This window comes from Anneissia japonica, unplaced genomic scaffold (genome assembly GCF_011630105.1).
Source record: "Anneissia japonica isolate Jap-2015-1 unplaced genomic scaffold, ASM1163010v1 scaffold287852_len814684_cov197, whole genome shotgun sequence".
Lineage (NCBI taxonomy): Eukaryota > Metazoa > Echinodermata > Crinoidea > Comatulida > Comatulidae > Anneissia > Anneissia japonica.
The window spans coordinates 791789-806663 of NW_022704998.1; the positions used below are offsets into that span (position 1 = coordinate 791789).

The window sequence follows — 14875 nt, forward strand, 5'->3', positions numbered from 1 at the left end:
GTTATTGGCAACATCCAAGACACGTTAGCGTTTGCTGAGGCTGGACCAGTACAGGCAGTTAAACTCGGAGAACAAACCAATACAGGAGGCACAAAATATGTTTATAAAAAAAGTCATTACTTGATATCTATATAATAGGCAATTACTACTAGTCAAAAAGTTCAATACTAAAAGGAAAATAAGTTTGTACCTAATACAATAACATCAAAAGAACAATTCCCTTCATTCCCAGCAGCATCTGTTGCTGTATAAGTAACTGATGTCCTGCCAATTTCAAATTCAAACGATTGGTTATAAGTCTGAGTCATGCTGACCACTCCGACATTATCAGTTGCGTCGTCCAATGTCCAAGTTGCTGTAGAGGTAGAACTGTCTATATCCACTTGTACAGTCACATTATTGATGTCGCAATTAAACAAAGGTACTTCATTATCTTGAAAAAAATAAATAAATAATTACACACTTCGTTTTAAATTCACGTTCCTTGATTTTTTTACCCTGCAACCCAAATTTAAATATTTAATACTAACTGCAACCCATCGACCTCAGCCACATTAATAAATATGTTATTATTGTGGTCATGTTTGCCTGGTTTCAGTCACTAGGTTAATATTTTTCTTGCATTATTTAATGTTCTCTTTTAATCTAAAGAAAGTTGTCATTTAAATGTAAAAATTCTGAAAATATCTAGTTAACTTTGTTATTTTGCTTGGCTATTTTCTGGATTCGAGGACGTACATTTATATTTTGATATAGGTGTTTACTGGAATCACGCACTTGATTTTATTTTAAGTGTTTATAAACAATTTACACAGGTAAATGACACTTACGAGCAATTACAGTATTGTTAAAAACTTTATTTCAAAAGGAGTATCTACAAAAGTTATTGTATTTGCAAGGAGTTTTGTAAACACCAAAGTTATTTTGTACCATCTCGAGATTCAGAATAACCTTGTTGGGAATTAAAATTTGAAAGTGTACAAAACCTTTTCCGATACTTGAGATATGAACCACATAATTGATCGTGTATAAGACGATCCGCGTATAAGACAACCCCCAAGCTTGAGAAGATTTTTGTACGATATTTGTATGTAGGGCGTATTTTAGTAGTAAATTTGCATGTAACGGATGATCCAAACACAAGGCGAACACGATTTTAAAAAATCCTAAAAATTTGAATAATGCGAGTATAAGGACGACCTATAGTTTTTCGATCGTAATTTCCTATTTTAAGACTCATCTAAAGCTTTGTTCATTAAAATAGCTACACTGTCGCTACAGAGTTTTTTTAGTGCAATGGTTGTATCCCGATTCGACCGACCAATCAGCATCACTGAAAGCAATCGGCGAGCATGTAGCGATTGTATGTAAACCAAGCTTTATACATGAGGATATACGGGACAAATGAAACCCAGCCTCATACATCCACGTCTTGTTGTTGTTGCACTATGGCTGAGGCCTATTGTGCAACTTCTATCCAAAAAAATTCCTAATGGCTCTTGTTTAAGTTAATGAAAAACGGGAATGTATTTGGACAGTAAATGTCAAGCTAAGGCCTGGTTTTCTTAAGAATTGCAATCGTTGCACTAGCATAGTAGTCCTTGAAGCAATCGGGAAAGCTCCCTGATACGTCAACGAAAACTGTCGGTTATAGCGTGTAGCGGTTTTGTGGAAAGCAAGCTTTATCAAATGCCTCGGGGTTCAGTTGCTGGCATTCTTTTGTCAGCACCTTCGTTAGTTACCATGTGTTATGTTTTTATCTGAAGTGATTTAGCGACCCTTAAAAGTTTCGTCAGGAACCAAACATTGAGTCGCGTCCCATAGGTTGCGCAATGGAGGCTTAAATTAACTTACTTCTTCAAAATGTAGTTATTCCAAAAAGATAAAAATAAAGTAGAAAATGTTTGAAAAAAGCCAATATCATAATATTTACCTGACACCTTTATAGTAAAGAAGCATTCTGCCACGTTGTCATGTTCATCAACTGCTGTGTAACTAACCATATGAGAACCAACAACAAAACCATCTCCCGGTTCTGCAGTCTGAATTACATCAACATTACCACTGTTGTCCATGGCAATCGGTTCTTGCCAAGTTACGTTTGCATATGAACGGCCTAGGTTTGTGTTTGCCTTAATATCCAATGGGCAATTCATGAACCATGGCATCTCAGGATCTTAAAAAATATACATAATGACTAAATGAATTATTATTATAGGATTGTATCTGTCATAAATACAAAATTGGTACGTGTTTCGTCAAAGAAAAATCTAACTGTTTGGCTATTAGAAGCGGTAGATTTTGTATTTTTTGTCAATTTTGGCATTTTATTGTTAACTGTTTTATGTTTCTTGCGTGGTAAAAATGTTTAAATTTTTTAAGGGCCCCGATGGAAATAAGTTTTATATATTGTAAAACTTTCTTGGGTTACCCTAGGGTCTTATCCTGTTCTTTATCTTGTATGTGTTCTTCGTATTTGTTTTATTTTCAAGTAATCTATGATTTTACTTCCTGAATAAAATGAAATGAAATTAGATTGACTTTCTGTTGATTTCTTATCTTCCTTCATGCTTTAGGGACCTGGTGTGCTTATTTGTGCAACAGCTTCGCACTGGTGCTCCTTGTTACTGTACTAGAATTGCTGTAATCGGTAAATGATCATCATATAAGTGGCTGAGATTATGCTAAATACCGGTTAATATTGTTGATTTTTTTGCAAATCCATATGGACCCATTTACTTTATGATACCTGTATTAACAATGACATTATCTGTGATGGTCAGATATTAAGACAATTAAGGACGGAAAACAGGGAACAAAAACACTTTCAATGCTATCGCGGATTCTTTATTTTATAATTACAAAACAGAAAAAAATCAAATTCATTAAAAAAAGTTTTACTCACCTATTACAGTCACTTCAAATGAACAAATAGCCGTGTTATTATATGGATCAGTGGCAGTGTATACGACAGTGGTAGTTGATAGTGGGAAACCGTCACCAGATGTATGAATTGAATCTAGTGACACAGTACCAGAATTGTCTGTTGCATTAGGTGTAAACCATGTTACGTTGGTGTAGGAAGACATTCGAGTAGTGTTTACAGATATGTCACTTGGACATCCTGTAATGACTGGATCTTCTTTATCTGCCATAATAATAAATACAAATTATTGTAAACAATAGAACATGTTTAACAGTAAAATAAGAAATACCACCAAGACGAATCTAATGAAAATGACAGAGGTTATTTTAATTATATTAAACAATAATAGTACCTGTGACAAAAATATCAAAGCTGCAGGTTTCATTGTTTCCAAATATATCGGTAACTACATACTCAAGTGTAGTTATTCCAATTGAGAACTTCCCACTTGTTTGACTGAAGTTTGTACCAGATCCTGTTAATCTGACATCATACTTAGTATCTGTGTTGTCCGTGTAAATGACTGTCCAATTAACATAAGTGGTAGACAGTCCAGGATCGGTTGTCACATCAAAGTCACTTGGACAAACTATTTCCGGGTTTTCATCATCTAAATAATAAAATTTAATCAAACTTTCAATTGATATTAGGAGAAATGTTTTACTCTAAAATGAATTCACAATTATTCTACTACAATATATATTCAAAACACAATATTTAAAGCAAACTTACCATAAACAGTTATATTAAATATACATGATTCAGCATTGTTATATGAATCCACTGCCAAACATGTAACAGGTTGTTGTGTTACTGGCCAAATAGCACTGAACTGATCACCAGATTTGCTTGTGCAGTTTAGGGTTGTAAATCCTGAGTTATCGGTAACTGATATATTCCAATATACAGTGGAATAATAATGATTTCTATCTGTTGAAGCTAGGATACTTTCATTTGGGCAGTGCAACACCGGATACTCGTGATCTAAAAGCAAATATAAATAATACTACATTCCATCTGTAAATGTAAAAGTAAATAATAAAGAATCTGATGCATATTTTATGAAGGTATAACCCAAAAAAAATAATTATAAAAAAAACACTGCGACGACCGACGATGGAATGTTGGGAACAAAAGCGTTTGGCTACCATCGTCCGACAAAACTATTTAAACTGCGTGTAAACCCTTGACGGTGCTACGCAGTACGCTGGTTTTCTGTTTCACTCTAGTCGGTTTTTAGTTGTCAAACATGAGATGCCGGTTGTTCTTTGCCGACTTGTGCTCTATGTTTCTATATCTGACCGTCAGCCGACGTAGTGAACGTAAGGATTTACACATCAACTACCATCTGCATAACATTATTTTCATACTGGTATTTAAATAATGCAATACTACTGCATCTACATGTCATACATAGTTACCTACCAGTAATATTCACATAGAATGAGCATATGGCTATGTTGCCTGAGGGATCAACTGCTGTGTAATTGACCTCAGTAACTCCAATGACAAATGTATCACCAGATTTGTAGTTACTTGTAAGATTCATAATATACTGATTGTCCATAGCAACAGGTCCCGTCCAAAAAACTACTGCTGTTGGCTGCTTGTCATCTGTAGTCTGATGAATCTCACTTAAACAATTGGTTATTACTGGATTTTCCTCATCTATAATATAAAAAATTACGTATAATTGATATTATTTATGAACATTCAAATTATAAGAGCAAATAATGTAAAAATAACAGCATAAATATATTGAAAATATTATGAAACAAGTATTAAAAATATTGTAATATTTCAGACATAATTAAATTAAAATAAGAATATTTTTGTATCTTACCTCGTATTGTAATATTAAATACACATTCCGCTTTATTTCCTGATGAATCTACTGCTATATAAGTTACAGTAGTTACACCAACGAAAAACCTATCTCCGGAGTTATGTGTCTGATTAAATGCTACCAGCCAATAGTTATCAATCGCAGTAGGTTCAGGATACCAGGATACATTGGCATAAATTTTCCCAAGAGCCGTCGGAATAGTTCTATTAAGTGGACAGTCGGCTATAACCGGATCCTCCAAATCTAGATACAATATTGATATTGTATATTAGATATAATTTAAACAAATCTCATATTCAACGAAAATTAGTAAAACATACTGATACTAAAACGGTTAGTTTATTTAAGTGAGTATATATGGATAAATTAGTCATTTAAATTATCAACATACCTAATACAGTAATGAAAAAAGAACATTCTGCCAAATTTCCATTCTCATCAATTGCAGTATAAGTAACCATATGAGTACCAACATCGAAGCCATCACCAGGATCTGCAGTCTGAACCACATCAACGTCACCAGCATTATCCATTGCAATTGGTTCTTGCCAAGTTACGTTCGCATATGGTAGACCTGTGTTTGTGTTTGACTCCATATCCATCGGACAATTTATGAACCAAGGCATCTCAGGATCTTCAATAAACAAATAATATGTCCTACTAAATTAAATATTGGAAGCTGGTACAAATGTGTATATAGTAGTCAAAAAGTAAACTTATCTTAGAAAAGGTAAAGGTAAAACGGCCTGATGAATTTCATCAAAATGTTTACTTACCTATTACTGTTACATCAAAAGAACAAATAGCTGTGTTATTATATGGATCAGTGGCAGTATATACAACATTGGTCGTTGATACTGGAAAACCATCTCCAGATGAATAAATTGAAACTAGTGACACAGTCCCAGAATTATCTGTTGCATTAGGTGTAAGCCATGTAACGTTTGTATAGGAAGACATTCGAGTAGTGTTTACAGATACGTTACTTGGACATCCTGTAATGACGGGATCTTCTTTATCTACAAAGGTAATAGATAAAAAAAATCGTAAACAGTACAAAATATTTTTAAAATTTAGAACTAGATCTTGATCGATAATTGACAAAGTCTCCAAGGAGATATCAAGTCAATAGGGTTTGGTTCCATTTCAGTCACTGGATAAGAAAAAAATAACAATGAGTACAATCTAAATGAAACAGGTTAAACTAATTAAGTTCTGCAAATAATATTACCTGTGACAAAAATAACAAATCTGCAACTATCATTGTTTCCAAATACGTCAGTTACAATATACTCAAGTCTAGTTATTCCAATTGAGAATATCTCTCCTGTTTCATTGTAGCTTGTACCAGATCCTGTTACTCTGACATCATACATAGTATCTGTGTTGTCCGTGTAAATGACTGTCCAATTAACAAAAGAGGTAGACAGTCCTGGATCAGTGGTCAAATTGAAGTCACTTGGACAAACTATTTCTGGGTTTTCATCATCTAAATAAAAGAATGCAAATCAAAATAGACATTAGAAATGTTTCATTCTAAATGAATTCACGATTATCCTACTATACAATTATATTTAAAACACAATACTTAAAGCACACTCACCATAAACAGTAATATTAAATATACATGATTCAACATTGTTGTATGGATCCACTGCCAAACATGTAACTGGTTGTTGTGCTACTGGCCAAATAGCATTAAATTGATCACCAGATTTGCTTGTGCAATTTAGGGTTGCAGAGCCTGAGTTATCGGTAACAGATACATTCCAATACACAGTGGAATAAAAGAGATTTCTGTCTGTTGAAGCCATGGAGATTTCATCTGGGCAGTGCAACACCGGGTACTCGTTATCTAAAAGAAATATTTAAGTAATACTCTATTACATTTGTAAATGTGAAACTACATATTACAGAATCTGGTAAATATTTTATTACGATATTTCCAAAACGAGTCTAAACCTGAAAAACATTGCAACGGGTGGCAATTGGATGACGGTCGCACAAGCGTTTGTCAACAGTTGTCTTACAAATCCATTTCAACATTGTGTAAGCCCTGACGGCGCGATGCCTTATGCTGGATATCGGTGGAAGTCAGAAAGATTTGTCGTTTTATTAATATTCAACTTTAGGTACTAGGGCAAGGATTACAAAACAGAGAACTAAATCACATTTCAAATTGGATATCCATTCACAAGACATTAAGGGTTGTATGGACCAATAAACGGGGGTAACCCTTACTCATCTCGAAAGATGTACTGGGTTCTTTAAAGTACATGAGCCAACAGTGCACTAAGCTTTATAGTCCTTATCTGAGAAGACATCATCTTCCAACTCAAGAACCATAGGGAAGCGTGCTGTTCGAACCAGCGCCGACATTATAGCTGTAGTTTGCGGCTTACCTCTCTTAACTACTCGGACATTCGTTTCGCTGTCAAAAACAAGATGCCGCTTGAACCTCACCTATTCTTAAGTTCATTGTGGCACCTTCCAAATGTCAGCCGGCGTAGTGTATGCAAGGCTTTACAAGCTAATTTGTATGTTTGTACATAACATTTTTACATATTTTAATAATAATAATAATAATAATAATAATAATAATAATAATTTATATAGCGCCAATTTCAACTATACCGAAGTAAAAATCAAAGGCGCTTAACATTTAGATGGTAAAAAGGTGTGTCTTAAGTTTTGTCTTAAAAATAGCAACTGACGGTGATTGAATAATATGTTTGGGCAATGAGTTCCAAAGGGATGCTGCGGAAAATGAATATGATCTAGAACCATAGGTTTTGGTGTTAATCATAGGAACAACTAAAAGATTTTTATCAGAAGAACGGAGACAAGTAGGTTGGGCATACGCATGAATGAGTTCAACAAGGTAAGTGGGTTGTTTGTAAAATAGTGCTTTGAACGTTAATAGCAGGATTTTGTATTTGATACGAGATTCAATACGGAGCCAATGTAAATGATAAATTACCGGTGATATATGTGAGCGTCTAGAAGTAAGAGTCAGAATACGTGCGGCTGAATTTTGAAGACGTTCAAGGCGATTTATCGCAGTTTTTGGTAACAAGTAGAAAAGGGAGTTGCAATAATCCAGATGGGGTGTGACCAATGCATTTATTAATACGGCAGCTGTGTGTTTTGAAATATATTTTCTGATATTAGCAATATTGCGTAGATGAAAGTTAGTAGTTTTAGTAATGTGACTTATATGGTTATTAAAACAAAGAGATTCATCAAAGAAAACACCAAGGTTTTTAACAGAATGTGAAGGAAATATAGCTGTCTCTTATACACGATCCCTGTGGAACACCGTATTCAAGATATTTTGGGGCAGACTTAATGTTATTTATCTCTACAAACTGGGTCCGTTCATCTAAATAGGAAAACCAACCAAGAGCAGTGTCGGAAACTTTGTAATAAACAGAAAGACGTTGTAAAAGAATTTGGTGATCAACTGTGTCAAATGCTGACGAAAGATCTAACATTACAAGGGCAACAGCACGCTTGCGATCAAAAGCACAGACAATGTCATTATGAATCTTAGTGAGTGCCGTTTCGTACTATGACCTACTCTGTAAGCGGATTGAAATGGATTGAGAAGTTCAAAATTATATAGGTAAGATAAAATTTGATTTGCAACAATTTTCTCAAGGAGCTTGCCAATGAGTGAAAGATTGGATATAGGTCGGAAGTTTTCAAAAAAGTTACTGTCCAGAGATTGTTTTTTCAAAATAGGTTTAATAACAGCAGATTTAAACACTGAAGGAAAACATCCTGAAGAGAGTGATTTGTTAACTAAAAAGGTAAGAGGTTCAGTAAGGGAGTTGTGTTTACATGTCATGCATAGTTACCTACCAGTTACATTCACATAGAATGTGCATATAGCTATATTGCCTGAGAGGTCGATTGCTGTGTAATTGACTTCAGTAACCCCAATAACAAATGTATCACCAGATCTGTAGTTACTGGTAAAGTTTATAATGTATTGGTTGTCCATAGCAACAGGTGCAGTCCAAACAATTACTGCAGTTGGCTGTCTGAAATCTGTAGTCTGATGAATGTCACTTGGGCAGTTGGTTATTATTGGGTTTACCTCATCTGCAATATCAACAATTATCTGTAATTGATATTACTTTTTTTTTCAAATAAACAAGTAATAGATAAATGTAATAATGCACACAAAGGCAGAATAAATATATTAGTAATAATTTGAAAGAAGTCATTTAAAAACATTTCAAATATTTCTAAAACAGTTAAACAAAAGATTTTTTACAAATTAGTAATTAATATAAAAATAAATATATTTATTTAAGTGAATAAAGAAATGTATATATTTATCACCTTGTATTGTTACATGAAATACGCATTCCGCTGTATTTCCTGATGAATCTACTGCTAAATAAGTTACCGTAGTTACACCAACAAAAAACCTATCACCAGAGTTATGTGTCTGATTAAATGCTACCAGCCAATAGTTATCAATTGCAGTAGGTTCAGGATACCAGGATACGTTGGCATACATTTCCCTAAGAGCCGTCGAATTCGTAATATTCAATGGACAGTCGGCTATAACCGGATCCTCCAAATCTAGATACAAAAACGATATAGTATAGTAGATATCATTAAGACAAATTTCATATTCAACGATAATTAGTAAAGCATACTCACACACCTAATACAGTAACAAAGAAAGAGCATTCTGCCAAATTTCCATTCTCATCAATTGCTGTGTAAGTAACTATATGAGTACCAACATCAAAGCCATCACCAGGATCTGCTGTCTGAACCACATCAACGTCTCCAGCGTTATCCATCGCAATTGGTTCTTGCCAAGTTACATTCGCATACGGTAGACCTGTGTTTGTGTTTGACTCCATATCCATAGGACAATTTATGAACCAAGGCATCTCAGGATCTTCAATAAACAAATGATATGCACTACTTAATACTGGAAGCTGGTACAAATGTGTATATAGTAGTCAAAAAGTAAACTTATCTTAGAAAAGGTAAAGGTAAAACGACCTGATGAATTTCATCAAAATGTTTACTCACCTATTACTGTTACATCAAAAGAACAAATAGCTGTGTTATTATATGGATCAGTGGCAGTATATACAACAGTGGTCGTTGATACTGGAAAACCATCTCCAGATGAATAAATTGAAACTAGTGACACAGTCCCAGAATTATCTGTTGCATTAGGTGTAAGCCATGTAACGTTTGTATAGGAAGACATTTGAGTAGTGTTTACAGATACGTTACTTGGACATCCTGTAATGACGGGATCTTCTTTATCTACAAAGGTAATAGATAAAAAAATCGTAAACAGTAGAAAATATTTTTAAAATTTTAATTGACAAAGTCTCCAAGGAGACATCAAGTCAATAGGGTTTGGTTCCATTTCAGTCACTGGATAAGAAAAAATAAGAAAAAATAACAATGAGTACAATCTAAATGAAACAGGTTAAACTAATTAAGTTCCGCAAATAATATTACCTGTGACAAAAATAACAAATCTGCAACTATCATTGTTTCCAAATACGTCAGTTACAATATACTCAAGTCTAGTTATTCCAATTGAGAATATCTCTCCTGTTTCATTGTAGCTTGTACCAGATCCTGTTACTCTGACATCATACATAGTATCTGTGTTGTCCGTGTAAATGACTGTCCAATTAACAAAAGAGGTAGACAGTCCTGGATCAGTGGTCAAATTGAAGTCACTTGGACAAACTATTTCTGGGTTTTCATCATCTAAATAAAAAAAATGCAAATCAAAATAGACATTAGAAATGTTTCATTCTAAATGAATTAACGATTATCCTACTATACAATTATATTTAAAACACAATACTTAAAGCACACTCACCATAAACAGTAATATTAAACACATCTACGGTGATTGGATAATATGTTTGGGCAATGAGTTCCAAAGGGATGCTGCGGAAAATGAATATGATCTAGAACCAAAGGTTTTGGTGTTAATCCTAGGAACAACACGATATTTCCAAAACGAGTCTAAACCTGAAAAACATTGCAACGGGTGGCAATTGGATGACGGTCGCACAAGCATTTGTCAACAGTTGTCTTACGAATCCATTTTAACATTGTGTAAGCCCTGACGGCGCGATGCCATATGCTGGATATCGGTGGAAGTCAGAAAGATTTGTTGTTTTATTAATATTCAACTTTAGGTACTAGGCCAAGGATTACAAAAACAGAGAACTAAATCACACTTAAAATTGGATATCCATTCACAAGACAATGGGCTATTTATCCTGATGCTGGTCTACATTAGGTTTCGGCTGTGCTTGGAGTTGTTTGTATCAGGCCTATTTTTTTCTTTTGTGTATTATGAATTAGAAACTGGGTGTAGCCTAACTAGGCATAAACATTTAGTACTCCAAAACGCGAAACATTATTCTTCTCTTAATTATGCTATTGAGTGGTTTCTAGAAATATATAAATCTTTCTCACTTTCTTATTTTATTACAAACAATATGTAAATATAATAATATTTCCCTTTCTTCTTTATTAGCAATGACAAATTATTTATTTATTATTTACTTTATTTACTATTAGCATTTATTTATTTAACATGAAATTGAAAGTAATATCTTTACTTCCAATGTATTGATATGACAATTATTCACAAATAAATATTTACTATTCATTACTAAATATATTCTTTACAAGTGATATTAGGAGCCTATATACTAATTTGTTGTGATAATTGATTGGTGGTTTCAACATACTTTCATTACTATTGATAATACTATATTAATAGATATTTTATCAGATTTTGTGATACTTCTATAAAGCAATGACTATATTTTATTTCTAACTTCCTTCTTTTATCCTATATAATAATTTTATGTGATATTTTGATTGGTGTTTTAACATACTTTCATTACTATTGATATATACTGTATTAATAGGTATTTTATCAGGTTTTGTGATTTTGTAAATGCAATGACTATATTTTTCTTTTTCATTGACTTTCTTGCTTTCTTCTTTTATAAACAATCATTACTTATTATTCTTTAAAGTATCAGAAGTAACAGTCATAATAGGTAACTACCATTGTAATGGTTATAATTGTGGAACAAAAAATACCTCTCAATCATAAACTTCCCGAAAATATGGTAACCCATGCTACAGTATCTCATGGTACAGCTTGTGGATATTATATAATGTTATTATTCCTTTAAAATTCTCTGATTTAGGACTAAACCTTTGTTTTTCCGATCTCTTATCTCTACACTGTTATTGACAAAACAGCAACTAGTCAAATTTCAATTACAGTCAGATCGTCTGCTCCTCGAATAACCCTCAGATGAGTGTCAGGCAGGATTAGATACAATGTACTCGTTACTGGCACTGCACTGCAGCTACCGTGGGTCCGGGTATCCAAGCCAAAATTTCCAATTTCAAATACTTGGAACCAGACAAAAAAAGCAAAATTTATTTCTTTAACATTACTTCGCCAAGGAGGTTATGTATTTACCACTGTTTGTCTGTCTGTCTGTCTGTCTGCTTGTTTGTTAGCAGGATTATGCATTAAAATGAATGGATTTATCATAACAATTGGTAAATATGGGTCTAAAGAAAAGGTGAATCAATTTTGTGTAAAGGTCAAAAACAAGGTAAAGGTCACAGAAATTAAAAAAATGTTTGTTAAAATTTTCTCCACGAGCATCGAAGAAAATATTAGTCTATTGCACTGGCTTTGTATGTACTAATAGGAAGCTTTCGATTTGTGCGACGACGCGACGCTAGAACGGAATCACTCATGCGTGACCGTCCTACGTTGCGTCCTACTTTCTCTGCATAGGTAGATTTGGCCAAATTGCGTTTCAGAATCTACTCGACGAGGTGACCTTAACATTCTCGCATGCACAGATGACTTTTAATGACGTCATTACGTTCTACGTCCTACCGTCGTCGTGCGATTAAAAGCTCTCAAATATGCTGCACTGGGACTGACGAAAGTCGATGAGTTTAAACTATATTAAAATACTATACAAGTTACTTTCAATATAAATACTAAAGATTATGCAGCGAATAATAATTATAATATGAAATATAAACAATTGGCAAACAAATCTGTACTAAAAATCACTATATTATAGCTATATGTTTTTACAAAAAAAATATACTATATTAACTATAATAAAATATTATTAAATTACCTTCGACATAAATACTAAAGATGCATTCATCCTGATTGTCATTGCAGTCTGTTGCTATAAGGCTAATTACAGTAACTCCAATGTTAAAATCTGAGCCATTTGTGGCATTATAAACCACATCAATGTCATTTCCACAACAGTTATCAGAAACAACACCAGGAACCCATGTCACTGCGGTGGTGCTATCACCTTTATCAGCCTCAACAGTAATATCTTCTGGACATGTGACGTCTGGGAAAGTTGCATCTGTTGAAGAAAGAAAAATATTCACAGGCAATCGTGCAGAAACACAAATACTCAATGATTCATTCATTCTATTTAATGTAGTAACATACCTAGACGACATATATACAACAAATATGTTAGACAAATATCACTTCTGAATATTTGTTTAAAAATTACATACCAAAAATGTAAATATTGAAAGAGCAATTCCCGGTGTTTCCTGCCATGTCTGTCGCATTACACGTTACTGTGTAGTTGCCCAATGGAAGTATACCTTCAGTCGGGTTACAGAACACAGTTACATCACTATCATAATTATCTGTTGCTGTCACTTCAGTCCAAGTTACATCGGAAGTGCAATTGTCATCAGCATCAAATTCTACATCTTGCGAACAGTTCAAAACAGGAGCTTCGCAATCTGAACATCAATAAAATAATATTTTATAAATAACCCATCTACAGTAAGCGATATACTTGAATAATTCTGATAAAAATACAATAAATGTTGTCATTACCAATCACTTTTATAGTAAAACTACATGATGCAGAGTTTTCACTACAGTCAGTTGCTGTGTATGTTACTACATTTTCACCAAGTTCAAATTCATCTCCTGATGTGGAATTTGCCGTTATGTTTACATTGTCACAACAGTTGTCAGTTGCGTTGATGGGTTCCCAAGGTACAGATGCTGATATAGAATAAGTTTGAACACAAACTTCTATGTTAGCAGGGCAATTTACGACTGGGTCTTCACCATCTGCTTAAATAAAAAATTATTTTATTAAAAAAGAGTATATTATTATGTTTTTCGAAATATCTACTTGGAATTCCTAATACTGTATTAACATAATCTTATCAAAATAAATGTTAATATTCCATTAATATAGTAAACTTTTACTATACTTTAATTTTCATCCAAGTATTTAATTATAAAATTATACCCTACACTTTCTATTACTCAGTGCAGTTTATTAAGATAATAATTATCATCAGATAATCAAACTATGACTTGCCGTAAATAGTAATGGTAAATGTACAGTTGCCAGTGTTATCATAATTGTCAGTGGCATTACATGTTACAACAGTGCTGACATCAACAAATGTGCTTCCACTTATATAATCACATACTGGTGTGAAAGAGTCTCCAGAGTTGTCTGTAACATTAGGTGCTGTCCAGGTGACATTTGCGTAGCAGTTCTCGTCACCTGTTACGTTTTGGTTTGGTGGACATTCAAGGTCCGGGGGCTCACAATCTAATTATAATCCATCAAATGCTGTTACTGCAACATTATTACATTAATTTGTAGAATTAAGGCTATGGCCAGGCGTAAGCTAATCCACGAATTAAAATTCCAAAGTGTTCACACAAACGGCGTTCGTTAAACTAGCAGTAATATAGGCCTATGTGGAATAGTTTTCAGTTTTAAATAATGTACGTGTTAACAGTAGTAAAATAAACAGTGCATTATGAAAACTTTTAAATCTGTGAATTGTTCGAAGTGAACTTATATGATTATTGTATTTAAAATGAACAATTTTACTTTTGATTTTTCAGCTAGCATTATTGATTTTGCATGTTTTAATACTATAGACAGTCTAAATGGTTAAAATATCTTACAAAACACAATCAATAAATCATATACATTATAACTAAGTAAAATGCAATAGAAAAGGAA

The 14875-nt window shown here is 33.4% G+C and overlaps 1 protein-coding gene across 1 annotated transcript in view; it reads right to left on the bottom strand.

The window, feature by feature from the left end:
• Positions 1-14452, bottom strand: part of LOC117105173 — a gene marked incomplete at its 5' end in the record, with an annotated part of 30588 nt that extends 16136 nt beyond the window's left edge. Inside the window, 20 exons of the mRNA XM_033246245.1 lie at positions 191-433; positions 1934-2176; positions 2906-3148; positions 3279-3536; positions 3659-3910; positions 4352-4594; positions 4770-5015; positions 5164-5406; positions 5549-5791; positions 6004-6261; positions 6376-6627; positions 8637-8879; positions 9123-9368; positions 9454-9696; positions 9834-10076; positions 10278-10535; positions 12974-13219; positions 13380-13616; positions 13714-13956; positions 14213-14452. Coding sequence (XP_033102136.1) covers positions 191-433; positions 1934-2176; positions 2906-3148; positions 3279-3536; positions 3659-3910; positions 4352-4594; positions 4770-5015; positions 5164-5406; positions 5549-5791; positions 6004-6261; positions 6376-6627; positions 8637-8879; positions 9123-9368; positions 9454-9696; positions 9834-10076; positions 10278-10535; positions 12974-13219; positions 13380-13616; positions 13714-13956; positions 14213-14452 — 4923 coding nt within the window. The remainder of the gene's footprint in view (positions 1-190; positions 434-1933; positions 2177-2905; positions 3149-3278; positions 3537-3658; positions 3911-4351; positions 4595-4769; positions 5016-5163; positions 5407-5548; positions 5792-6003; positions 6262-6375; positions 6628-8636; positions 8880-9122; positions 9369-9453; positions 9697-9833; positions 10077-10277; positions 10536-12973; positions 13220-13379; positions 13617-13713; positions 13957-14212) is intronic.
• Positions 14453-14875: the final 423 nt, after the last annotated feature.